At 46.0% G+C, this 27,853-nt stretch overlaps 1 protein-coding gene across 2 annotated transcripts in view; it reads left to right on the plus strand.

The window, feature by feature from the left end:
- Positions 1-27,853, plus strand: part of ROR2 (receptor tyrosine kinase like orphan receptor 2) — a 214,170-nt gene that overhangs the window by 149,043 nt on the left and 37,274 nt on the right. For both annotated transcript variants that reach the window (XR_004483664.2, XM_004270611.3), the window contains exon 2: positions 17,114-17,191. Coding sequence is in view for 1 of the 2 variants with exons in the window: in XM_004270611.3 (XP_004270659.1) it covers positions 17,114-17,191 (78 nt within the window). In the remaining variant the exon portion in view is untranslated. The remainder of the gene's footprint in view (positions 1-17,113; positions 17,192-27,853) is intronic.

Here is a 27,853-nt window from a genome sequence, read left to right on the forward strand (position 1 = left end):
TTCTCTAAATTTTATTTCAGCTCTCAGGCTTGCTGACTCAAGACTGAGAACCTGCAGGAAAATAGAAGGTAGCCTGGAGTTGAGCAGAGCTTCTCAGCATCACACTGTTGACATTTGGGGCCCAGTAAATCTTTGCGGTGGTGGCTGCCCTGTGCGTTGAGGATGTTCAGCAGCGTCCCTGGCCTCGACCCCTTAGACGTCAAGGGTGGCCCCCATCTGACAGTCAAAAATGTCTCCAGGTGTTGCCAGATGTCCCCTGGGGGCAAAATCCATTTTATCCATTGAGAACTACTAGAGTAAAGGAAAGATGTAATCTCTGGAAGGGTGGAAAGGGAATGGAATGGGAAACAGAAAAGAGGTTCGTTACAACTTCCTCTACCCCTCGCACATGCGGGCCTCCAAAATGAAAAGGAAAAATACAAAGTTATCGTGAGAGAGGAGGGGTGTGTGTGTGTGTATGCGTATATGTGTGTATTTGGGGGGGTGTGTGTGAGAGAGAGAGAGGAATTGATCTTTTAACTTGATTGTTCTGTTTGAAAAATTCTTCATAAGCAGATCTACCCCCTAAAACGTGTTTTGTTCATGTGAAGTTAACCACGGATGAGCAGGGAAGGGGATTTTATTTTCTCTGGCTTGCAGTCTCTCTCTCCTTCCTGTATCCCAAAGTCTACCTAGCCTCACAGATACATTATGAGAAGAAATAGGATTTCCTCTGAGTTATGCTTGAGGAAAGTAGAACACAGGGCTAGATTTGATAGGAGGCATCTTGTGCTCCCATTTTCCTAGACAAGGAAGGAGAGCCAGGGATGTCAGCCCCCATCTGTGTGCTAGGGGATGTGTCAGCCTACCTTGTTCTCTTCATCAGGTCACATTTTCCTCCAAATCCAACGGTTTAAGATTACTGTGAGTGTAAAGCTGTGAGGATGGAGCTGTGGGGATCCCCTGAGTCCCTGAGTCATGTGTGTGTGCCTGTTTCCTGGGTGTCCTGCATGTGTACCTTCATGTGTATTTTTGTGATAATGATGGAGAGAGAGGTTCCCTGGTGCCATTTGGTTGTTAAAGCAAAAGTGCTTTAAAAATACCAAGCTGAGAGACACCTGGGGCCTCTAGAGACAGAAAAGGCAAGTCGCCCCAGTGGTAATTACCCATGACATTATTCCATGATTGATTAGTTTAGGGCTTCTGGCTGTGAAAATAAAAAAGCCTCAAAGAAAAGCCTGAAACAACCATGATTTATGAGTTTAAGAGTCTCAATTAGGTAAAACAATGTATTGAAAAATGTCCCTTTTTATAGGGGCAGGGGAAATAAGTAGTGTCTGGTGATATGATTGCTAACTTAATTCTTTCAATAAATTCTTTCCTTAGAGGAAAAGCTTAGAAAAGACAAAGACATTAATTTATAGAAAAGAATCACAGTTGGCAATTATGTGCATTTTTATGATAACCACTAGCAATGGTTTATATTGCTTTAATCTGTTCAATATTAATACTACAATATGCTGACTATAAAATACAAATGTGTACATTGATGTTGCAGAATCCTTGCTTTTTTGTTGAAGAAGTTAGACATCATGCAGTGGTATCCACTGCAGTGGAAGATATTCAGGAAATAGAATATAAAGACTCTATCTTCAAGTTGTTTCAAATGCATGGGGGAGGGGCATGCAGGGAAATTCTCAGTACAGCTTCATCCCTTTTTGTGCAGTAGATATTTTGTTATAGAATTTGTTAAATTGTTAACATTCTTTTAAAAAACCAAAGAATTTCCAATGTGAAGTATTTTGTTTTACTCTAAAAAAAATTAGGTGTTTTTTTTTTTTGTTTTTTTGTTTTTGAAAAGGAGAAGGCTGAGTGTACTAAAACAATTCAGACACAGGCTCACCCTGTTTCCCCCTCCAAAGTGATCTGTTTCTTATGTAGCTTCAGCAACTGTAAATAGGTCAGCAGCCTGTGTGTGATCAGGAGTGGCTGTGTACAGTCAGTTTTATCTTGCTTTGCTCACACCTGAGTCTGTCTTCATCATCTTTCTGCATCTTATACACAGATTTACTTCATGCTGCAATCCCAAAATACAGACATTTAAAATTCTTTATCAATGATTGGGGGTGACCATAGGAGCTCATAGGGTCCTTTGAGGGTAAGAAAAATAATCCATGAGAGGGGGTTTGGCACCCAGCACCGGTTAAGGGCTTAAAACTTGTGACAATTGCTATCATTATTATTTATGTACCATGTTTATTATTACCAATTACATGTAACCATTCTGTGTCAAACCAATACTGGCTCGATCAGTATTTGGGTATCTCCCATCTTCTGCTGTGACAGCAAGGGCTGGAACAAGCATCCTTAGAGTTGTGACTTTGCACCTGTAGAGTACCTGGAGGATAAACTCCTGACTGTGGAATTGCTGCACAGGGACCTGATTGGTTTGGGGAGATGGACCCCTGCTGTGGCAGAGATTCTGAGGAACTCTGCATGCCCTAGGCCAGACAAGGAGTGCCTGCTTCCTTTCCTTTCCAATGTGACACGTGAACATAAGTCTCCCATTTCAGTTCACCTCTGTTAACACTGTGGTGTTGAGTCTTTTCATAGACTTATTAGCCATTTGAATTTATTTGCAGACTCTCATGTTCTTCAGCGCTCCGTATTCTTGAGCAAATACTTGACTCTTGGTTTCATATTTTATGCTTAAGTCTTTGATCAGCCACAATTTACTTTTTCATGAAAGGTTACAGAGTTGCAGCTTTCAGTGACTGTCCTATCCCAACCAGTTGTGGATTCCTTCCCATTTAGTTGAAAAACCGCCTGTTTCTAATCGCCGTTTCCATATATACTTGGGTCATTTCTGGATTCTCAAATTCCATGTGCTAGTGGGAATAGACAGCTCTCCAAAGAAGATATGCTGTATTTTGTTGAGAACTTTTGCATCTGTATTCATAAGAGATATTGATGTTTAGTTTTGTTTTCTTGTGACATGTTTTTCTGGTTTTGTATCAGGGTAATACTGTCTCATAGATTGGTTTGGAAAGTCTCCCCTCTTCGGTTTTCTGAGTCTGTGAAGGATTGGTATTAAGTCTTCTCAAAATGTATGGTAGAATACACCAGAGAAGTCATCTGGTCTTATGCTTTTTCTCTGTGGGAAGTTTTTTGATTACTAATCAAATCTCTTTACTTGTTATAGGTCTATTCAGATTTTCTCTTTCTTCTTTCAGTACTTACGTTTCTGTAGGGATTTGTCAATTTCATCGACATTCTCTAATTTGTTGGCACACAATTGTTTGTGTTTTTATTTATTTATTATTTTTAATTTTATTTATTTATTTAATTTAATTTAATTTTTTTTTTTGGCTACATTGGGTCTTTGTTGCTGTGTCCGGGCTTTCTCTAGTTGCGGCAGGCGGGGGCCACTCTTCGTTGCGGTGCGCGGGCTTCTCATTGTGGTGGCTTCTCTTGTTGCGGAGCACCGGCTCTAGGCGTGCAGGCCTCAGCAGTTGTGGCACACGGGCTCAGCAGTCATGGCTTGCGGGCTCCAGAGCACAGGCTCAGCAGCCATGGCGCACACAGGCCCAGCTGCTCCACGGCATGTGGGATCCTCCCGGATCAGGGCTCGAACCCGTGTCCCCTGCATTGGCAGGCGGACTCTCAACCACTGCGCCACCAGGGAAGCCCTCTTCAAAGTTTTTTGTTGCTGCTGTGGTTTTGTTTTTGTTTCATTTTGGATATTGTTGGTGTTTTTTCTGTTACTGTTCATTTGTTTGCAGCTTTCCTTTACTAATTCTGAAGTTTCTGTATTCCCTCTAATGTATGACCACCGAGTTATGTATTATTTTTTAAGTTATTTTCTTTTTTTAAACCACTTTATAGAGGTATGATTGACATTCAAAAAGCTGTACATATTTAATATATACAACTTGATAAGTTTGGAGAGAAGTATAAGCCCACAAAACCATCACCACAATCTATATGCCATAAACATGTCCATCTCCTCCACAAGTTTCCTCGTGCCCTCTTTATTTATTGTTGTGGTTATAATTATTGTTATTGTGTATGTGTGTGGTCAGAACACTTAACATAGATCTCTTACATTTTTAGAGCTTGATTCCTAGGGATGACATGTGAGTCAGTATAGTTGTGTGATTAGCCAGTCACTGGCCATGATATGTTCTTGCACTTTTGGCCCAGGGGATCTTGTGAGAAGGCATGCCATCAAACATCAGCCTTAGCTGTCACTTCTTTTTTTAAAAAATTTTTTATTGGAGTATAGTTGATTTACATTGTCGTGTTAGTTTCAGGTGTACATTAGCCGTCAGTTCTTGTTTGCACCAGAGATGAGGGACTCGTGTCTTCTCCTTTTGCAGGTCTTCCTTGGGCATGTGCATAGCCTTCCATGTGTGCATAGCCTTTTTGACCCTGGAAATACATCGGCGCTTTTGAAGTGCCCTGAAGTCCTCTAGTTCTCCTGGATTTCCTTTTAAATCCCGGGCTGGGCTCAAGTTTACCGCAGTTGTAGTCACAGCATTAGGCAGCTGAAGTGTTGCCAGCAGCTTGTTGTTGTTTGCATAACGCTCCAGGGACAGACACCACCTGCCACCCTCCCCAGGACCCCAGGCCAGCCCAGCTCTGAGTCAAACCTAGAGATTTCCCAGAGTGCTGCAAGTCCAGACAAAATAGTGACTATGGGATGGCACTTTGAACAGAGCTTCAAAAGCTTCAGATCTGCTGGCCACCTGCAGGACTGCTGGAGAGGGAGAGAAGATGGTCACAGCCCACGTTAAACCAGCACAGCCCTGCCATCTTGCTAAGGTTCCATTACTTCTCTTGGATAGATGATTTTTCAGTTCATTCTGTGGCTCTGGTTCATTATCTGAGTTCTTAAATGGTTGGTTTTAGTTGTTTAGCCTGCATTTTTGAAATGATGAAAGTGAGTTCATCAATATCCTCATGCCGCCATTCTGGAAGTTGATTCTCCAGTACCTTCCCCTGTGAGTCTGGCCTCTTCACTTAGCCAGATGCATGTGAGATGCACCCACTGTGAGGTGTGTATCAACAGTTGGCCCTTTTTATGTTTGAGTAGCACATGGTATGGTTTTAAAATTGTAAATGCTTCTTTTTATTCATTTGGAGTTGTAAAGATGCATATGTTCATTTAAAAGGGCATGTTGTCAGAGAGACTGTGGAATGTGGGCCTGGTGGCGCTCCTTGGGGCACTGCCAGGAATCTCAGGTCTGAGCGCCTTCGAGCAGGGCAGTGTTCTCTAGTGGTTTGGAGGAGCAGCCCGTACCCGGGCAGCAGAGTTGCGGCACCATCGTCTGCCTCTGGGAAGAGGAGCTGACATGATGTAGGAGGAGGTGCTGGTGGGGTGGGTACTACCCGTGCTTGGAGCAGGTATGAGCTCCATCCCTCAAAATGTGAGGTGAAACTCGGGACTTCTCCTCACACATGAGCGTGATGGTCCCAGGACACTGCCCGTGTTTGTTTATTCCTCACATGGTCATGGAGTGCCTCCTGCATGCTGGGGTCCCAGGTGGTGAACACCAGATGGTCACCCAGAGCCTGGCCTCATGGAGGCCACCCTCTTCTGATGTGAGAGAGACACGGACAGGGCAGGCCACGTGTGGGCCCTAGATGCTTTCCATACGGACTTTCAGGGGAGGCCTTGTTTATGAGCGAAGCTTGGAGCAGAGGAAGTAAGGGGTCTGGGGAAGAGTTTTCCAGGCAGAGGGAAAAGGAAATGCAAACCCCAGAGGGAAAAGGAGCTGGAACTGTTCCTGGAGAGTGAAGGGGAAAGGCGTTGAGTTGAGGTCAGGAGTGTGTGTGTGTGTGTGTGTGTGTGTGTGTGTGCAGGCATGCACGCTCACATGTGGAGGGGCTGGAGAAGGGGCTCTGGCTGCTCCTCTGAGGAGGTGGAAGGTGCTGGAAGTTGTTGAGCACAGAAGCATTCATTCATTCACCAAATGAGCAACTACCGGCTGTGCTCCAGGTGCTGGGGATAGAGCAGTGAGCAGACAGGCAGAAACCCCTGCTCCCAGGAAGAGGAGACAGAGACATAGACTAATGAATAAATCGTCTCTTGGAAGTGCTAAGGGGAAAAGAAAAATGGGAAGCAGGTTAAGTGGCAGGACTGTGTGCACAAATGTGGAGGGAAGTGTTTGAATAACATCCCGCCAGGCCTTGTCCCAGGAGGTAGCATTATATGAGAGAGATGAAAATAGAAGCAACGTGGTAAGCTTTGTGTAAGTATAATATACATAGATAAAAGTGCATAAATCTCCACATCACTAGACCATGCCAGCAGCCTCTCAGAAACCCATCCCCTGCTCCTTCCCGGCCATCACCCCCAACGTCACCAGCCTTCTGACCTCCATCCCTGCAGATGTCTCTGCCCATTTATGAACGTGGTATAAGTGGGATCATACAATACAGGGTCTTTTGTATGTGTATTTTCTTCCACTCAGCCTCAGGCTTTTGTGAGTCGCCCCTGCTGTCTCAGGCGATGGTATTTGAAGCTCCTTTTAGAGGTGCAAGTGTGTCTGCTGCTTGGAGAGCAGTGGGGAGGGGGGGAGGGGAGGGTTGGGGGTGGCTGTCATGTGATCCAGCAGAGCTGGAGCTACTGGGACTGGGTGTGAGCAGGGATGTGTGAGGAGCGTCGCATTCTGATGTATTTTGAAGATAGAGCAAACAGCATTTCTTGTTGGATTGCACGTGGGGTATGAGAGGAAAGGGAGTCAGAGATAACCAGGATGTGTGGCCTTAGCTCGTGGAAGGCTGAAGTCAGAGTTTAGGGAGGCTGGTGACTGCAGGGGAGCGGTCTGTGGAGGAAAGCTGGGTTTGTGTTTGGACAAGCTGAGCGTGACGTGTCTATTAGATGTGCAAGCGGAGACGTGAGCTGGTCCTCCCGTTTCTGAGCCTGGCTTTTTGTGGAGAGGTCAGGCTCGGAAAGGTGTGCTGGGGAATTGTGGGCGTTTTGCTGTCGTTTAAAGCCAGGTCATCAAGGGGACAGGTACAGAAAGAGAGGGAAAGCTTTTGCAGGCCCAGCTCTGGGGCACTCCAGCATTTACAGGGCCGGAGACAAGGAGACGTTCGCAAGAGAGACTGAAGCAGGAGAGGATCCAAACGTGGAGGGTCAAGTGAAGGGAGTCGTGCGGATGTGTGCATCGTATAAAGTGGGCAGCCCTGTGTAAACGTGGAGCAGAATCATTACCAAAAATGGTCAGACAGGCTGCTCCAGATCCCACGACACATTCCCTCTGGGCCTGCCATGCCGCTCTTTGGGAAGAGTGGTGGTGGTGTAAATATTATGAGAAAGAAGGAATGCCAGCCTGAGAGGAGGGGCTCTGGGGAGATGCCACGGCTGCTGACGGAAACTTAGGGAGATGAAGCTCAGAGGACAGCGGTGTCCCCAACTGAAGCCATGAGGGGACACCTTCAGAACGAAGGAGTCGGGATGCTAGAGTCATTAGCAAGTTGTTGGCAGATCCTTTCAGTATGTGGGCAAGCCCACCCCGACACCTCTGTACTTAGTCCAGACCCCCTGTTGGTTCTTTCTCATCAAGGCTTTCTCTGTCTCTGTCAGCCTGTTCCATGCAGTTGCAAAAGTCACTTTCAAATCAGCATTAAGTATAAAGAAGCTTTGAAGATAAGTAACACTACCTGTTATGGGTTGATTTGTGTCCCCCCAAAATAGATATAATGGAGTCCTAACCCCCAGTATCTCAGAATGTTACCTTATTTGGAGATAGTGTCTTTACAGAATTAAATTAAAATGAGGTCACTGGGGTGGGCCTCTATCCACTGTGACTGGTGTCTACGCATAGAGGAAAGACCATGTGAAGGTACAGGGAGAAGCTGGCCACCTACAAGCCAAGGAGAGAGGCTGCAAGAGAAACAACCCTGTCAACACTTTGATCTTGGATTTCCGGCCTCCAGCACCGTTGTTTAAGCCACCCAGGCTGTGGCACTTCGTTAGGGCAGCCCTAGCAAACTCATACAGGAGCTACCTTTAAGAAAATCACTGCTGGGCTTCCCTGGTGGCGCAGTGGTTTACAGTCAGCCTGCCAATGCAGGGGACATGGGTTCGGGCCCTGGTCCGGGAGGATCCCACATGCCGTGGGGCAACTGAGCCCGTGCACCACGGCTGCTGAGCCTGCTCTCTGGAGCCCGTGAGCCACGGCTGCTGAGGCCCACATGCCTAGAGCCTGTGCTCCACAACAGGGAGAGGCCACTGCAATGAGAAGCCCGTGCACCACAGCGGAGGGTAGCCCCCACTTGCCACTATTAGTGAAGGCCCGCACAGCAACAGAGACCCAGTGCAACCAAAAATAAATAAATAAATAAATTTATAAAAATAAAAAAAAATAAAAAAAGAGAAAATCACTGCTGGGCTTCCCTGGTGGCCCAGTGGTTGAGAGTCCGCCTGCCGATGCAGGGGACACAGGCTCGTGCCCCCGTCCGGGAAGATCCCACATGCCGCGGAGCGGCTGGGCCCGTGAGCCATGGCCGCTAAGCCTGCGCGTCCGGAGCCTGTGCTCTGCAACGGGAGAGGCCACAGCAGTGAGAGGCCCGCATACCGCAAAAAAAAAAAAAAAGAAAATTACTGCTGTCATCTTTGATTATAACAGATGTATATCCTTGTTTGTTTCCAAGAGCTCCAAGTGATCACTGCCAACAAATCTTCTGATTTCAAATATGCCAACTGGTCGAGCTGCTCTGGGGATGAGTGCAACTTCAGGCTACATAGGCTGGACATAGACTCATGGCTGAAAGAGGCTGCAAACCTTCAGAATCCCTTCCCTCTGGGTCTCATCCACTCCACCCTGAGATTTCTGCAGGCAACCCTGGATTCCAAGGCTGTTGCACCTGTAGCTGAGGAGTTTAAAACTCTCCCTGAAGCAAACAGAAAGTAACTTGCAGCATTATCATGGGACAATACGCAGTTTCTTTTTCTAATAAGGGTTTTTCTTTAAAAAAAAAAATCTTTTCCCTCCTTACCTTTTTTTTTTAAAAAAAATAAATTATTTATTTATTTATTTTTGGCTGCATTGGGTCTTCGTTGCTGCACACGGGCTTTCTCTAGTTGCAGCGAGCGGGGGCTACTTTTCATTGCGGTGCGCAGCCTTCTTGCGGTGGCTTCTCTTGTTGCGGAGCACAGGCTCTAGGCACGTGGGCTTCAGTAGTTGTGGCTCGTGGGTTCAGTAGTTGTGGCTTGCGGGCTCTAGAGCACAGGCTCAGTAGTTGGGCGCACGGGCTTAGTTGCTCTGCAGCCTGTGGGATCTTTCTGGACCAGGGCTCGAACCCATGTACCCTGCATTGGCAGGTGGATTCTTAACCGCTGCGCCACCAGGGAAGTCCCCTCCTTACCTTTAATTAAACACCTTCCAGAGGTTCAAGGTGAAAAAGTGATTCCTTGTGTTCATGGGAATAATTGATACTCAAAAGAGTCTTCTGTGAAACCAAGTGGAAAGAGAATGAGCTCAGAGTACTTACCCAATATTTTTGTTTGCTCCTCTTCTGTTGGTTTTGCAGAAACCGGCAGTAACAAGCAGGCGCATCAGTGGCATCAGGCCCCGGAGCTCGTGTTGCAGAGAAGGGTGTCAGGGTCTCGCCCTTTCAGCTGCATCTGTTATGGGTGGTGTCTCCCGGCCTCCCAGCTCTGCCAGTCCCCGTGCCACCGCAGCCAGGGGCTGTAGGTGTTGGGAAAGAGAGAGGTCAGTGAAAGGCCCCAATTCAGCCTCCTGAGCAGCTTCACTCCCCTTCAACCGACTATACACTTGGCCCTTGACAGTGGGACCTTTGTTGGGGGTTCTGGGGGGCTGTCTGTGACAGAGGTAGGAAAAGCGTTATGACAGCAATATTGGAGGGCATTGGGCCTGTGCCTGGACTCTTTTGGGGGTTTGATATTTTTGCTGTGGAAGTAGAATCAAAGTGAAGGTTAAATTGGAGAGAGACACTGGTCACTCCATTTTCAGGTTGTTGGATTTAACTTTGTATTTCCAGAGCAGAGTTAGGTCAGCCCCTTAAGGAATGTAGACCCAGAGGCTAATATTTGCTCAACTCCAAGTTCAAAATAACAAAATGAAAAATTACAGACTGTTAAGACTACTGCCGATTAGATACTGGCAGCTCACCTTGAACGCTGTGTGGTTTTCTAGCTGGCAGTTGAGACACACGGTGTGACGTTTTAGTAAGCGCATTCCCAGAAACATTATCGAGTCTCTTTACTATGGACGTACTTTCTCTGGCCCAGTTCCTAGGCTAATGGACTCACCTTTTAGGAGTCTATACTCTGCTCCTTTCCAGTTATTCATTCTTTTCCTTAAATTGTTGCATTTCCAGCATCACGGATGTTTTCAGTTTGACGTGTTGCTGAGCTAAGTGATTGTTCTGGAACACATTATGGACGTTTCCAGTTGCCAGTGGATGTGCTGACTTTTCATGCAGCACAGCTCATCATAAAATCCATGCTTGCCCTTCCAGAGGCTCCTGGCCTGCCGCACGGTCCTCCCTTCCAGGCTGTGGTCTTTTACCCATGTGCCCTGACTGCTGTTCGTTCTCATATTCTGGAAATTACACCGTCATTAAGGACGACCAAATCCAAGAATGCAAAGCTTTGGTGAATGAAATACCATCACTAATTAAAAGGAGGCTGGTTTGAAGTTGTCCGAATAGGCCAGAGACTGCATATAATTAAATCACAAGTGTACTGATTCACATCAACAGGTAGAGATTAATGGGTGAATAGTCTGAATAACAAAACATTTTTTAAGAGAAACACAAATCAAAAACAGAGTAGCACATGTACTCAAATCCAAGGGTGTGGGTTGAACTTCATTAGTAAACTCTCTCTTAATCAAATGTCTCTGCTCTTAATGAGAGAGCTGTATTTTAAGACCAGAGAAGGAGCCTGGAAATCAGAACAGACCCACTTGTACTTTGCAGATATAAATTTCTCTTACCTGACTGATGCCTTAAATCAAGATGTCACATTAGAGGCCTGTGTTGAGAGAAGGTCTGTAGGAGATCTTGTTTGGCTGAGGCACGGTTTCTAATTACTCAGAATTTGCACCCATTTGGGCTGGCCGTGCATTTCCAGCTATTGCGGGCTTGTGGGAAACCCTGATTTTTTAACCAGCCCAGCGACATCAACAATGCATCCTTTCATCTGGTCTTTCTTCAGACACCAATTGGTTCAGCCCTGAATATACGGGACAGTGATAAGTGCTGCTAAGAATACATGCTAAGTATCAGGTTAGGAGCCAGTATCACCGTGCCATGACAATTAACGTAAAATTTAGCTCAAAACCCGATATTCTCAAAAGTGATTTAATTGCTGAGCATTCACTGTTATGCTGTTGAATCTTTGAATAAACTGTATCAGATTCTGTGAATCTGTGTCACGCGGTTAATGTTCATGCCTGGCTTGCACCATTAAGGCTGTTTGGAGATAGGATCTTTCCTACAGCTCTTCTTTACTTGTGAGCCTTGGTTAAGTGCTTGACCAGTGTGGAAGAATGTTTAATTGTTCTTCAATAAACTTTTTACTGTGTGAAGATAGGGCAGAGGGTTTGCATATTCCTCATACTCTGCTTCCTCTTAGTGTTAAATCTTACATTAGTGTGGTACCTTTGTCACAGCAGATATGCCAAGATCAACGCATTATTCTTTACTAAAATCCATACTATTCATCTTTCTTTGGACTTTTGGATATCTTTTTTTTTGTTCTAGCATCCCACTCTGGTTACCACATTGTAGTTAGTCTTTGCTCTAGGTTTTAAAGTGTAATTTTGACATGGATGAAAGTATACACTTAATGTATCATTGCATGGCAACCAGCCACACTTAAATTTTTCCATATTAAATGCTCTCCTTTCTTTTTTATAAATGATGGGTAATTTTTTTTTTTCCGGTACGCGGGCCTCTCACCGTTGTGGCCTTTCCCGTTGCAGAGCACAGGCTCCAGACGCGCAGGCTCAACGACCATGGCTCACGGGTCCAGCTGCTCCGCGGCATGTGGGATCTTCCCGGACCAGGGCATGAACCCGTGTCCCTTGCATCGGCAGGTGGACTCTCAACCACTGCGCCACCAGGGAAGCCCAATGCTCTCCTTTCTTTAAACATCAAAAAACTAATAAAGAGTTAATGATCACTACCTGATTGATGCTATCAAAGGTTTGAGTTTTCTGGTAGCTTTACATTGTCGCCCTATGTGTTGTTTTACAGTGAAGATCACTCACATCCAATGGAAAAAGTTAGAGCGTCATGAATTCACATTTTTTAAAATAAGTTTCTTTTTTTTAATTTATTTTTATTTTTGCCTGCGTTGGGTCTTTGTTGCTGCACACGGGCTTTTCTCTAGTTGTGAGGAGCGGGGGCTACTCTTCGTTGCAGCACGTGGACTTCTCATTGCAGTGGCCTCTCCCGCCGCGGAGCACGGGCTCCAGGCGCGCAGGCCTCAGTAGTTGTGGCGCACGGGCTTATTTGCTCTGCGGCATGTGGGATCTTCCCGGACCAGGGCTCGAACCCATGTCCCCTGCATTGGCAGGCGATTCTTAACAACTGCACCACCAAGGAAGCCCCCATGAATTCACATTCTTCATGGACACGTGTGGTGTTAGTACAACTTTTAGTATTTTACCAAAACGAAGGACATGTAGATTTGCTCCAAGTAATAGCCTAGTTTTCAGAAAACAATAATTAAGTCCTGAGGAGTCAGGGCAGCCAATTCCTCCCAGAACCTTTTCTCTCTTTAGGTCTTCCCCATCTCCAGTCAGCCAGCTGGGGTGAGGGTACCGGCATCAGGTAAACCCAAGGGGACCTTTGTGTAAAGGAGCACTCAGGACAACCATGTGGGAGATCTGACTGGACTCTCACCACCTTGGACTAATCGCTGACTGAACTGGGCTGGCAGTAATTGCCAAGGTGGGTTATGGGGTGAAGAAGGTGGATAGAGGTCATTCGTCCAGCCCTGGTGACCTGCAGAAGAACGTGCTAGTCGGGGAGAAAGCAGACGACACGAGTTCCCAATGCTGCATTCATTTTGGTGGCCCCTGAACTCGCAGTGATGAAATCCTTCCTTAGTCCTTCTTGTCACGAGCCATGTCTTATCTACAGCAGGAATGTGAACGTGTGCTGGTCTCTTCCAAGTGAGACTTTCAGCTCCTAAACCGTCATATCTTTGGATAAATAATCCTAGTTCTCTAGCTTTCCATAGTTCTCTGTCTTTCATCCTTTAGTCATCACTGTGTCTCCCATTCATCCTCCACATCCTGTCTACTTGGGCAGCCAAAACCTCCCCACAGGGTCTGGGCAGTAGCCTGATGTGCTGATATAGCATTTAATGGCCTTTGCTAATCACCTAGTACAGTGTGCTTCTCTCTAGCCTTCTTTTTTTTTTTTTTCTCTTTTTGGGCATGAAATTTTAAAAACCTAATAAAATTAATATTTGTTCAAAAACCCACATATTGTATGATTCCATTTATATAAAACGGCCCAAACAGATAAATCCATAGAGACAAAAAGCAGGTTAGTGGTTACAGGGTCTGGGGGAGGTGAGATTCCGGGAGACTGCTAATGGGAACAAGGTTACTTTTGGAGGTGATAAAATATTGCAGAATTACATAGTGGAGATGGTTGAACAACTTTGTGAATATATTAAAAACCACTTGATTATAGACTTTAAAATGCGGACTTTTGTGGTATGTGAATTATGTCAGTTAAAAGCTTGATGCTTGTTCATTGTAAAGATGTTGAAAAATAAAAGAGGACATTTAAATTACCTATATAATTTCAGATAAGTAATAGTGACACTTTGATGCGTGAGTGGCAGTTTTGTTGTTTCTGTTTCATGTTTGTTTCATTTTCTTTTCCTTTCGGTTGTTCTTGACCCTTTTAGGGCCAGGAGAAATCCTGTTGGAATCTGCCAAGGCACTAGACCCTGGTCTCACTTGTCCCCATACCCCAGGTTCACATTTGCCCCTGTTACATTTTGCTTGTAAATTTTAGGAGGTGCAGCATCTTGAGTAAAGATGGCTGTTCTGCACTGTAGGAGAATGAAGACTCTTAACTTCAGAATGTAAATACTGCCCTTATTTCTCAGGAAGCAACAGTAGGGCCTAGTTTTGCTGGAACTTAAGGTGTCAGTTCTAAGGACCGAAGTGATTGGATATCGCGAATTTATTCACACATTTGACTTGCAGAGGAAATGGGCAGGATCTCAGCCACTGTGTGCTTTCACATCTAAGTCCCAAAGCTTGGGGTCGCTGATATTAGCCTGGTGGGCTACTTGAAACTTACCTCTTTTTCCAAATATGTAGATGATGGTCTCTTGCTCAAAGGCCCAAGCTAAATTTTACCTAGGGTAAAAATGAAGGCTGAGGAGAAGCAAAAAATCAAATTCCAGCATATGTGCTGACCAGGGCGATATATTCAGGGAGAATCTCAGCACTTCTAACGTCGAGAACAACTTTGCATGTCTCTGTGGGGGTGACATCTGCTCATGAGTCAACAGAAGCATTTGGATCACCTCCGGCTCTTCTCCCATGAAGCGTGCGCATGTCCACACCCCGGCTGGGATGCTCATGAAAATACTTATGCTTCCAAACTAAAAGCTGCCTTGGAAGAGCCAGGAGCCTTGTGCCCAGTGGAATTGGGCTAATGGCGCTTATTTTTCTTCAGAGTGTATATTTATTTGACTGTTTTACACCATTTGTCAATTTCTAAGCAGTTAATAATTTTTATGCCTCTTTCAGATATGTGTATATAGTACAAGTGTGTTTGATTTCCTGTGGTCTCTCTACATTTAAACAGTGCTGAGTGATGGTATGTGTAACATGCCAATTTAAAATTTCAAACCTCAACTGAACCGCGTTGATTGGCTTACATAGCTCATGCTTGTCCCTGTCCTGTAGCAGCCCCAGATTCCGTCTAGGTTTTAGTGCTAGGACCATTAGCCCTCAATAGAGACGCAGCATCTGATGTCCTCCAGCTGTTTACAATCCATTGAGGAAAATTAAAACATATGCAACTATTAATTCAGAGAATGATGTGATTGCCACCGGAGAGGTGTACAGTTTGTTTTGGTTTGTTTTGTTTTTAATATTTATTAACTTATTTGGCTGCGTCGGGTCTTAGTTGAGGCATGCGGGCTCCTCCACTGTGGTGCGCGGGCTCTTCGTTGCAGTGCTCAGGCTTCTCTCTAGTTGTGGCATGCGGGCTCTAGAGCCCATGGGCTTAGTTACCCCGGGCATGTGGGATCTTAGTTCCCTGACCAGGGATCAAACCCGAATACCCTGCATTGGAAGGTGGATTCTTAACCACTGTACCACCAGGGAAGTCTCTTGGGGCATAGTTTTAAAAGGTGTTACTTCTGAATGGTTGATCAAGGACATTTTATGAAAGATGGTACAGGTGCATGGCTTCTGACGGGTGGGTAAGTTTGGACTGGGAGTGACAGAAAGGACTCTACCATAATTGAATGTGAAAAGCCATGGGCCCATTCAGAAATAATGTCTCCTGTTGGTTGCTTGGGAACTGGGCCTGAATTCTAAGGGCATTGCAAGCTGATGCGTCACCTCGAGTGTCCTGTGACTTAGGAACAAGCGGGTAGAGAGGATCAGCTTAGACACACGGGTACCCTTAAGTGTAAACCGGCCAGTGTTTGTTTAGCTAAATAATTTGAAGAATCTTGCGTACCTGGTTCTGCCTGAAAATCACTTGTACTGCACTTTTAGACACCAGTTTTTCTGAGCAAGGCCTCATCTTAAGCGGGATCTGAAGTGTCCGGGGGCTTTGTTAGTTCTCGTCTCTCATTTGAGAGGCAAGTGGGGTGACCCAATATTGAATTATAAACCGCCTTTAATAATTTTTTTTAAATGTGGTGAATACATATAACATAAAATTTACCATCTTAACCATTTTCAATGCACAATTCAGTGGCTTCAAGTACATTCGCATTGTTGTAAAACCGTCACCATTATCCAGCTTCAGAACTTTCTCATCTTCCCCAAATGGAACTCTGTCCCTATTAAACAAACACTAACTGCCCATTCTGCCTCCCCACAATCCCTGTAACCCACTATTCTACTTTCTTTGAATTTCACTACTCTAGGTATCTCATTAATCATATAGTATTTGTTTTTCTGTGTCAGGCTATTTCACTCGGCATAATGTCTTCAAGTTTCATCCATGTTGTAACGCGTGTCAGGATTTCCTTCTTTCTAAGCTGCATCATTTTCCATCGTATGTGTGTCCCACTCTTTGATAGGCTTTGATGCTATAAACCCAGATTCATCCAGATGTGTTGTCAGAGTCACCCTTGACTTCGCCATTTCTACCCCCACCTCCAACCAGTGCGACCCAGTCAAGGCCAAGGTATGAGGTGAAAGTCTTGAAAGTAAACTGCGTTGGGATATTGAGAAGGGTCTCTATGAGGCCCCATACGGTTTCTAGGTCATCAGTCACACCTGCCCACCCTTCCCCGGCATTCCAGGACGGGGGACCCATGACTCTGTGTTGTATTCCCATTTGAACAGACCAGATCTGTTCTTGCCATTGGTGTTTATGATTTTGGGGGTGGCTGCTCCCTCTGACACAGCCTCTGAGATGTGGGGTTGCAATTGCCATAAGGATCAGAAACTTCTGTCCTTACAGTTATGGGTAGATCAGTCCTTGGCTGCTGGCTGCCGGTGGGTCTGGGGGCCGGGAGGGGAATGAGCTGCTGAAGAAACCCTCCAATTCTGAATTTATTCAGAATTACCAGGGGCCTCTATTTGGAGGGCCACCTGCTGACTCTGGCTCTAGAGTGTTTAATTTTGCCAGCCCGTGTTTTAATCTCTCTCTCTTTCCCTTAATGAAACTTCAGCCACATGTTTGCTTCCTCTGTATGTGCTGCAAAGCATTTGCATTTTGCTGTTCTTGGGATAAAGCAAGAATCACTTTTGCTGTTGTATCAAATCTGATGCTAGAAAAGTCCTCTGGAAGCTACCATAACGCTTTATCCCTCTAGGTTTTCTATACAGTGGGGAGTTTTGCTGAAACATTATTGTCTCTGCATGAGAAGCAGAGTAAAGGTCCTGAAGGGAAATCTCAGTAATGTGTGTGCTGTGCTCTTTTTGCACAGGGCAAGCAGAGGTTCCCGACCCGAATGACCCTTTGGGACAACTGGATGGACACGACAGCCCTATTCCAACTCTAAAAGGTAAATTTTGAAGTGCTCTTTGAATGCAAGGGTTCGAAAGTGTTTTCATAGTACCATGTAGAGGGGCTCACAGTGCCATTCTACTCAAGGCCTGGCCGGATGAAATGGATGGTCAGGGTCCCCTGTGGCCCAGTGCTGCCCCATGGCTGGGTGTGAAGTCGAATCCAGCCTCTGTATCCCAACACTGAATCAAATCTCGGAGACAGAGTTTTGGGTGAAATAGAAAAGAATACATTTATTGCTTTGCCAGGCAGAGGGGGGTCACAGCAGGCTAATGCCCTCAAAACTGTGTGTCCCAACCTGGAGGGGGTAGTGAGGAGTTTTATATAATGGTTCAAAGAGGGCGTGATCAGCTTGTGGACATTCTTCTGACTGGTTGGTGGTGAGGTAAGTGGGAGTCAGCATCATCAACCTTCTGGTTCTAACTGGTCTGGGGTCTACATGCTTGTGAGCAGCATACCTTTCACTTCTCCCACCAGGTGGGGGTTTCAGTTTCTGCAAAACAGCTCAAAGATATTGTTATGTGTATCCCTTGAGGGGGAACCAGGACCCTGCCCCAAGGCTGCACTATTGTTTCTTGACTGTTCCTCCCTTGTCTCCACATCCTCTCCCTTCCCTGATTAGCAACTGTTGGAACTGCCCATTGGAACTCAGGGAAGGGCATGGAGGCTGAATGAAGCCTATTTCCTGTAATCAAGAAATGGGGGGCACAGGCTTTTGTGCCCAGGAACCCCACAGGGTCCTGCTTAGTATCCGTGCAGTGGTCTGCCTCCCTCCACATCTTGACACAGTTGTGAGGGTGCTGAGGGCTGGTTGGAGCTAGTCAGAAGCCTGTGGGTGGGTGGGAGATAGAGGGCAGGGGTAGACAGATCGCCACTGGAGGGAGGAAGGGGCTTTGGGGATGTTTCGTGGGCCTGAGTGGAGCCTTAAGAGCCGGACTCCTGGCTTGACCACGAAGTCTCCTGAGGACAAGTGGCCGTCTTCTGGGCTTATTGTCGAGGTGTAATTGTCCAGACTAAGGGGCATCTCAGGGCGGGCAGGTGGCCCTCCTGCAAAGGATCACCAAAGACCATGTTCTTTGTCTTGTTGCTCCGGGCTTTCCCAGAGGTCACTGTAAGGGTTACTGTTCACTTGGCACTCTTTGTTGGCATCTTAGATTTGTAGAGTCGATAGACCCCATTTCCTGTGATGCAGCCCAGTCACTTGAAGAAGTGACGATTTTCCTTCTTTATCCGCTGTCACCATATTGCCTTAGATTATTGCCTCAGTCAGCTTGAGCTGCCACAACAAAACACCACAGACTGGATGGCTTAATCAACAGATATTTATTCCTCACAGTCCCGGAGGCTGGAAGTCTGAGATCAAGGTGCTGGCATGGCCAGGTCCTAGTGAGGGCACTCTTCCTGGTTTGTAGGCAGTGCAATCTTGCTGTGTCCTCACAGGGAGAGAGAGCGGGCTCTGGTTTCTTCCTGTCTTATAAAGATTCGGATCCCTTCCTGGGGGCCCCACCCTCATGACCTCATTTTAACCCTAATTACTTCCCAATGGCCTCTCCTTCAAATACTGTCACACACATGGGGTTAGGGCTTCAACATGTGAATATGGGGGGGACACAGTTCAGTGTATAACAATTAACGATTAAAACAACCACTTCATTTCTGTTTAATTTCTTTTTTTAAGCATTATTCGGAACCCAGAAATCCATATTAGTTTCTCAGCCCCTTGCACATTGAAGGTCCCTGTGTTCCCTCAGGAATGTGTTCACCTCCACGTGTCCAAGGCTGGGTCTCCTGGGGATTGAGCAGCAATGACTCAAGTCCACCAGTCTCAGCCGAGTTGACCAGATGTCCCTCTGTGTCCTGAAAGGGCTTCTTGGGGTCACACAGGGAGCTGCTCCCTTCTGGCCTCGGAACAGTCGTTTAAATCAACAGAAATAGAGTCACAGATGTAGAAAACAAATGTATGGTTACCAGGGGCGAAAGGGGGTGGGAGGGATAAATTGGGAGATTGGGATTGACATATACACACTACTATATATAAAATAGGTAACTAATAAGGACCCATTTTATAGCACAGGGAACTCTACTCAATACTCTGTAATGACCTACATGGGAATAGAATCTAAAAATGAGTGGATATATGTATATGTGTAACTGATTTACTTTGCTGTACACCTGAACTAACACAACACTGTAAATCAACTATACTCCAATTAAAAAAAAAAAGAGTGCGTGGATCTGCATGCTGTTCGTAGCACCTGGTGTCTGGAGGCTCCTTGACAGGGATTTTCCTCTTTAGTATGTTATGCAGTAAATACACAAGTTAGTTTCCTCAGTCGACCGCCTCCTACAGTCCTACTTTGGTCGCTGTGACCTTGCTTGTTAGGGGAGAGCCTCTACTGGGACAAGGATGTGTTCCCCAGGCAGACAAGACCTGGTCTCTGGAAGCTTGTGTACAATGCTGGGCCTCAGTAGAGGTTTCTTAGGAAGAAAGATACTTTTTGATGGTTAGATTCTGAAATCACTTCTCACAAGTGTGACTGAGCTCAAAATCGAGACAGCCCACACAGATTTCCTGACTGCTCCGTACCAGGTACTGTGTGAGGCTGGGCACAACTGGTGATCAAAACAAGTGTGTCTCTGCCTCTCAGAGTTTACTGGACTGGGGAATTGGCATCGTAAGGGAAAACTGTTAAGTTATAAAACTAGGAGTTGTGAGGAGTAGTCTGAAGGAAGAAATGAGGGTGTGGTGAACTGGAAGGAAAGGAAAGGATGTCTTGGTTTAAGGAAAGGATGTTGTGCTGAGGTCTGAACATCTGACATTCGCTAAAAGAAGGTGGGGGGAGGGTGTGTCTGGGGCCAAGGCAGAAGCCTGTGAAAAGACCTTGAGGCCAAGAGGACTCGGTGTCCTGGGGCAGCTGGGAGAAGGTGGGGGCTTATGGGCTGGGGGAGCTGAGGTTGGAGAGGTTTTTGGGTCCAGTACCATGGCCATCAGCCATGTGTGGGTCTTTAAATTTAAGTCAATTAAAATTACATAAAATTGACTCCAGTTCCTTGGTCTTACTAGCTATATTTCAAGTGTTCAGGGGCCACCTGTGGCTAGAAGCCACCATGATATGGGCAGTACAGATCTAGAGCATTCCATTATCAAAGAAAGTTCTGTTGGGCAGCCCTAGGAGAGCATGCACAGCTGTTTAGATGGCAGGAGAAAGCTCTATTTCATTGTAAGAGATGCCCTTCATTCTGGAAAGCCTGGGACGTGGTGTAACCTGATTTACTGTCTGTGAAGATCTCCCTGGCAGCTCTGGAGGATGATGGAGGGGAAGTAGAGGGGCATTAGGAGGAAGGTGTGGCTAAATAAGTGGACGAGCCACAGTAACAGCCTAAAATCCAACCTGCAGTCATTCCGTGGACGCTAATATTCCCTCGGGAAAACGTGCTCTGGGGCTGTGTTTAGATGTGCAGACCTCTCCCTCCAGGCAGAGCGGGGCCTCCTTGTGGGCATGGGCTGGGGTGTGCAGGGGCCGGGAAGGAGTGCTGCACTGGCCACTGCTGTTCTTCAAGCCGAGTGTTCACAGCTGCCCTAAAGGAGGCAGAAGCAGCCGCTGGACTCCTGGTCCACTTGGTTGGAAGATGCATTTGCTAATCGAGGTGCTGAATGACCATGGGCTGAACGGTCATAGAAACTTTATTGCCAACTAGCCGTAAGCTCCAAACATCAATTAGTCAGCTTCAGTGGCTTGGGTGGGATTCCTTGACCTCCTTTTTGGTATTCGAGCAACTTCTCCAGCCTAGAACAGGACGCTTTCTAACGTCCTCTGCTTCGTTGGGATTGGGTTGCCTCTCGATTTTGTTAACCCACTTGTGATTGTGTTACCACTGTGTGCACATCAGTGTGTGTGCAGGGCTGAGGGGAGTTTCAGTTAGAGTTTGGAAGCTTCTCCAGGGCACAGAAATACCAATTGCAGAAGTTAACTTGTCAAGCGGGTGTACGTGTGTGTGTACACGTGTCTGTGAGCATGTGTGCACGCTTGTAAAAAGGCAATAAAAAAGGATGCAGAGGACCACAGCAAGCTGGGCCCCTTTTCTGTAGTGGCAGCACCGGATAGTGAAGCATGGTGAGGGCAGCGGTCCGTGCTTGGCTTGGCCAGAAGACAGGCCTGGACTGAGTGGCACTCCACCATCCTGTTGGGGTCCGGGCACTGCTCTCGGCCACATCTCACCCCCAGCCGTTGGAGGGATGGAAGGGGTATAGCGCTCACCCAGAAAGCAGTGGCTGGATACTGAGGCCATTTGTCATTATCACAGTTATGATTTTCAGTGTGTCCATCAGTTTCTAAGCATCGAGACCACAACAGCCCCTCAGGGACAGGAGCCTGGTGAATGGCCCCCCAGGGAGACCCAGGGGCCTCAGTTATTCCCTTGCAACACAATTCTCTAGTCCTGTCGTGCGATTTTACTTCCTTATGGGTTATGGCTCTTGCACAAACGAGGACTCCATCCACTCTTCCTTTCTGATCCCCTGACCTCCTTCTCGCACCCTCAGTGACTGAAGTAACTGGCGTGGCAATGCCAAATTTATTAGTCCGCGCATTTTTTTGTTTAAAGAGCTTCAGGGAGCATTACTACTTGGCCACATTTGGCTTAAATCATATATAAAAAAATAATAATAGCCGAATGGACTGTATGAGCCATTTCTTTAACCCAGTTACCATTTATGATGCCCACGCATCTGTAAAATTGCAGGCAGGTGTAAACGGCCAGCGGGCCAGTCTGTCACCAAGCAAAACAGGATCTGAGAATTAGTTACAAGCGTAAAAAGCATTTGAGTTCAAATGCACTGGGCCAAGATTGAGCACTTAACATATAATTGATGGTTGGTATTCAGAGAGAGAGAGAGAGATCCCAGAGTCTAGAAGGAAAAAATGAATACAAAAGACACTGTGATTTACAGCTGAAACATTTGCCTGAAATTTCTGTATTCCAAAGTACTGTCACTGTTAGGACTGAAGGCTTACGACTCCGGTTATAGCGATATTTAACAGGAGTTTTATATTCTTTGCTATATTAGACACACTATTTATTATTATTATACTTACAAAAGTGTGCATTTGCCCTAGAAACCATTTGCTCTTTTGTTCCAAGGCTGTATTTTAAATGCATATGTAACACATCTCCGGTTCTGTAAAATCAGTACTTTGGAATGTGTGTGGGAAGTGGATCATTTCTGAGAGCCCGGACAGGTGGTACTCATCTTGTTCGTCCTGCAACCTCCAAAAATAGACTCGCTTGCTTGTGTCTCCTGTCTTAGGAGGAGGACTACTCATCATCCCCACTGAAACCAGAAGGGGAATTCCTGACTCTCCCCACTTGAGGATGTGTTGCAATGAGAGGTGATCTGTAGGGCATTCTAAATCACAGGGCCGGAGTCGATGCCTTACTCACCAGGCTGCCCCCTGCTCTTTGTGACACGCTGTGCTGCAGTGCTGAACTAAAATTTCCTGGGACAGAGAAAAAAAAGCCATCAACAGAGTTCACCATGTTGGCATGAAGACGATGCCTGATGTCTGTTTACTGGGTGCCTGGTTCCCGATTCACATAGGACACAAGGATTGATTAGCATATATGTTGGGTGCATTTCTGTTTTATTCTGGAACTCTTGATGTGTGTGTGAATGTGTGTGTCAGTGTTTCCTGCAGTTTACTAGAGAGTGAGGGTCTCCAGGGCTGACGGGGGTAAACTTGAAAACAGCACCCTGCTTGCAGACACAGTTAGCGTTAAGTCTGTGGCTGGAAACTTGGCACCTCCCCTCTGGGTGTCCCCTGGCTGGTCATGGAAACCTGGGGCTCCCCCAGACAGTGAGCGGAGGGCCTAAAATGTTGCCCCACTTCCTCTGGACAGATGTAACATGGGTTTCCAGGCTCTGATCCCTGGCCACTCTCGAGGTGAATGCTGCTCGTTGAGCTCCCCTGACCCTCCTGCCGGCTGTGAATTTGCAGAGCCCATTGGGCTGCCGGGATCTGGACAAACTCAGCCATGTTGGGAGAAAGCCTCAACCTACAGATGAGAGATTTCGAAATGTACACAGTCATGTTGTCCGGGGCGGATTGGGTGGCACGGGAGCCCACTCTGGGAAGGGTGGGGACACAGCCTGCTTCCAGGAGCCTGCGGCCAGTTTCTGCCTCCAAGCCTTCCTCTCTGCTTCTCCTTCTCATGTCCTCCACTCACTCTCCCAGGGTAGCTGCTGGAGACCTGCACGTCAGCTGGGATGTAGTCACGGCAACTGGTGGCCATTGTCTGGCCGGACCATCCATTGTTGTCCCTATTGAAGGTGACAGAGAGGCAGTCATTCTTCTTCAGCCCACTGAATTTGAACACCAAACTGCAGGGAGCTTGCTCATGTGTGCTTGTCTAACGTCTGTCTCAGGTGTGTGCGTCTGTGTGTGTGTGTGTGTGTGTGTGTTTCTCTCCCTATGACCCACCCCTGATATGCACCAAGTCCTATGTACTCCCAGCCACCTGGTTTTTGTGTGTGCTTCTCTCTCTCTGAGCCTGCCGGTGCCTGCATCTGGTTTTCTGGGTCTGGGTCTGTCTTCCTATGCCTGAACCCTCCAAGTGTGTTTGTGTGTGTGTGTGTGTGTGTGTGTGTGTGTGTGTGTGTGAATGTATCTGTGTCCCTGTCCCTTTGAAAGGATGTGGGTGTCACCCTGTTTGTCAAATGGTCTCCTTTCTTCTCCCTCTCTTCTGCTTTTATTCCTCAATCCCTCGAGCCCCCTGCAGTATTTTCCAAGGGCTGTCATAACAAAGGACCACAAACTAGGTTCCTTAAGCAACAGAAATTTATTCTCACAGTTGTGGAGGCCAGAAGTCCAAAATGAAGGTGTTGGCAGGGTTAGCGCTTTCTGGAGGCTCTGAGGGAGGAACCGTCCATGTCTCTTAGCTTCTGGCACTGCCTGCAGTCCATGCAATTCCTGGGTTTGGGGCCGCATTACTCCAATCTCTGCCTCTGTTTTCACGTGATCTTCTCTGTGTCTGTATCCAAATGTCCCTCTTTAAAGGACACCAGCCTTTGGATTAGGGCCCACCCATATGTCCTCATCTCAGTTTGATTACATCTGCGATGACTCAATTTCCAGGTAAGGTCACATTCACAGGTTCCAGCACCACTATCTCACTGGGGGACACAGTTCAACCCACAGCACCCTGTTCTCCGCCAAACACTGTTACTTACTTTTCTCTGTCTCTCAGGTCCTTTAATTTCATTTCCCCCTGTTTTTCTCATTTTCTCTGATTTCCATCCTTTCTAGTCTCACAGCCTCCTCTGACCCTGTTGCTCCCCCTGGTAAGCTCCCCTCCTCCAACTCTTTCTGCTGCTGGTTCCGTGCAGACCGCTAGACAGCTCAGCGGGAAGGTCTGAGCCCCTGCCACTGCCCTCGACGGGTTTATTGGCCTGTAAATACTTCCTTCTGGGAAGAGCAGCTTTGTCCTCTGCGCCGGCTCTCAGGGTCCCCTCATCACCTGCCCTTCTAGGCAGGTTGTTTTATTTCCCACCAATCAAAGCCCTGTGACCTCATGACCCTAGTACACATGGCTCTCCTTATCTCCTCCCAGGCTAGTCAGTGTGATCTGGTAAACAAGCAGATCCTCAAACACCTTAGTCATTTGACCAAGTTGGTGAATATGTGGACGGTCAGTTGGTGTAAAAAAAAAAAAATCGTTAATCATTGATCTGACTGTGAGGTCAGGAGTGGTGTCCACTGGAAACAGGTTCTTTGTTACCTCTGCCTTTAGTATGTTTTCATGCTTGGACTAAGCTCCACTGTGTAGAGTTTAGGGGCAAGCAGAGAGCTGGCCTGGGCATCAGGGAGATGGAATGCATTAACATCAGTTGTTGAAGTGACCCTGCTGTGAGGAAGGGGAACCTCCCTTGCATAATCAAAAGGGAAGACTTCTGTTCTCCTCTCTTAACGCTGTGGCGGGCTGACCGGATCCAAGGTAGCAGAATTTGCGGTCGCCTATGCCTAGCTCCTCCTGGCCTGTTCAGTTGCGTCTGGAGAGGTTTGGGGCAACTCTAAAGGAAGACTTTGTGAGCTAGAGGAGAACTTAGCAATGGCCAGTACAAATGCCATATTTCACACAGAAAGGAAATGAAGCTGAGAGGTGAAAAACTGGCTGGTAATTGAACACCAAGGGAGAAAGCAATATTGTGCTTAGTCTTCATAGAATTTTCTTTCTACTTTCATTTCGGCCTCCAGAGAATGAATGATGGTTGTAATGGTGGACCAAACTAACTTGGCCTCCCTCAGACTTAAATTACATACAAGTGCTCAATAAAATATTCGTAAAAGATGTAAATGCTTAGATGAACTTGCAAGAGAGATGGAGAAATGCCCAGGAGCCAGGAATAGGAAGGAAACAAAATTGTGATAGCCCTGGACTGCCAAGGCAGGAACCACCCAGGTGGTTCCACTTTGTTTATAGCCATGGAGAACGGCACAGTTTTCCTGGGAAAAAGTTTAACTGAGACAAAGAGTTGGACTCTGCAGGTGTTGTGCAACTGTTATGACATGAGCTTTCCAATGGTGAGCTCTTCAGCAGTGTCACCTTGTGGCCACGGGGCAGATGGGGATGCATCCATGGGCTTCAGAGTAGAACGAGCACCAATAAGACGAGGACACTTTGGCAAAAGATGGTGCAGGCAAAGGGTAGCTACAGACAAATCAATCTTCAGTGTTTTGACGCTGGAATAGCTTTCCCTAGAGAGGATACCCAGAAGTAGAAAATCCTGATTTTGAGATAACATGAAATAACTAAACATGCTAAAGTTACTGATTTCCCTGGAATTGGATGTATTACATTTCCTTCAATCAGGAGAAATAAGGGGTTGAGAAAAAAAATCAAGTTTGGTTTTAGAAAAATGAAGGAATTTACATTTTTTATGCCTTAATATAAGGCCTATGAAATATCACCCCTGCTGTAGAAACTATTCTGCTAGGCTTAGTTACATCAGAAGACTTGGGTTTCAATATCATGCCAGAAGGCAACCCATGAGGCAGAGATCAGAGATGTTGTAGATTAGGCACCGTGGCTAAGTCCTAGGAGACCTAAGGAAACAGGGGGGAGTTTTCATTCATTAGCCCAGGAGGGTGAGAAGAGGGCTTGCCTGAAGCCTGGTTCGAGGTGGGAAACACAGAAGGCTTTCCCATGAGAAATCAGACTTGGATCCACACATCAGGAAACCACATTTACATTTACCAGAATGTTGTGGGGGAACCCTGAGCCCAAGAATCAACGTGAACATTTGACACTGCCTGTTACAGGAACCCAGTCCTAAAGGGATGCCCACAGAAAAACCAGCCCTGCAGGGGAAAATTACAAAGTACACTCAGAGAGGCCCAGGATGAGTGATGAGCTAGTAAACAATGAAGCCAGAAGGATTAAAGATAAAGGAAGAAAAAGCAGTGGTGGGTTTGAAAAGGAACCAAAGAGACGTTCTAGAAATGAAAAATGTAGTAGACGAAATGAGAAAACTTGATGGACAGTAGACTGTGCTTAGCTAAAGATTCTAAAAGGACAGGAAATATAAAAGTAGGTGAATAGTTTGGAGGAATCACATAAAGAAATTCAGCATATATCAAGAAGGAGATTTCAAAGGAGACATAAAGGGGAAGGGAGAAACGATATTTCATGAGATACTGGTAGAGAATTTCACAGAATTGATGGAAGGCATGATGTTGGAAATGGCACGGAGGCCCGTTGAGGCTAAAATAAAACTAAATTCACAGCTAGTGACACTTCGAAACGGCAAAGACAAGGGGAAATATGAAAAGTAGCCGAAGAGGGGAAAGGTCAGATAACCCACAAAGGAACAGCAGAACTTGTAACAAAACCACAAAAGACAGAGGACAGTACTGTAATTGTCAGTCTAGAATTCTGTACCCAGCTAAGCTATTATTCAAGTGTGAAAGTAACAGGTAATTTTCGACCAAGAGTAAGAGTGTTTATAACCTCAGTCCTTTACCCAAAGAGCGGATGAGAATCAGGAAGAGCTCGGTTGAACCAGGAGGAAGGAGTGAGATGCAGGCAGACTTGGCAAGGAAAGAACTTGGTAACCAGGTTGGCAAATCTAAAGAAATACTGTTAGTAAAAATCATCAGTAATAATGACCCCGGGGGATGTACAAATGGAGTGTAACTAAACACTGGGAAGCAATGACTCAAAGCTCTGGTGTCTGGGGGGTGATTGTAGCTCACAGCATTTCAAGGTGCTTGTATTTGGTTGTATTGGGGAGACTTTGTCAAATTAGGTATGCCTATAAAAAGTAGTAAAGCTAGCCACTTAAGCCTAACTTTCAAACAAGTAATGGGAGAATAAAGAAAAAAAATGAGTAGAAAATAGGAAGAGAGAATTAAGAAGCAAAATTAACACTTTAAAAATAAACCCATCAGTTAAGAAACTCATAAGGTTAACACATACAGACTTATAAATTAACATGTTAAATTATACGTTGTTTACAAGATTCATGTCTAGTATATAAACATAAAAATCATTAAAAAAATAAAAATACAGAGTAGGACTACATTAACCAAAAGTACTCTGAAATAGGTACATTGCCATCAAACTAAATGGTGTTTTAGACACAGAAGCCTTACATAGTGATGTA

The sequence above is a fragment of the Orcinus orca genome, chromosome 6 (genome assembly GCF_937001465.1).
Source record: "Orcinus orca chromosome 6, mOrcOrc1.1, whole genome shotgun sequence".
Classification (NCBI taxonomy): Eukaryota; Metazoa; Chordata; class Mammalia; order Artiodactyla; family Delphinidae; genus Orcinus; species Orcinus orca.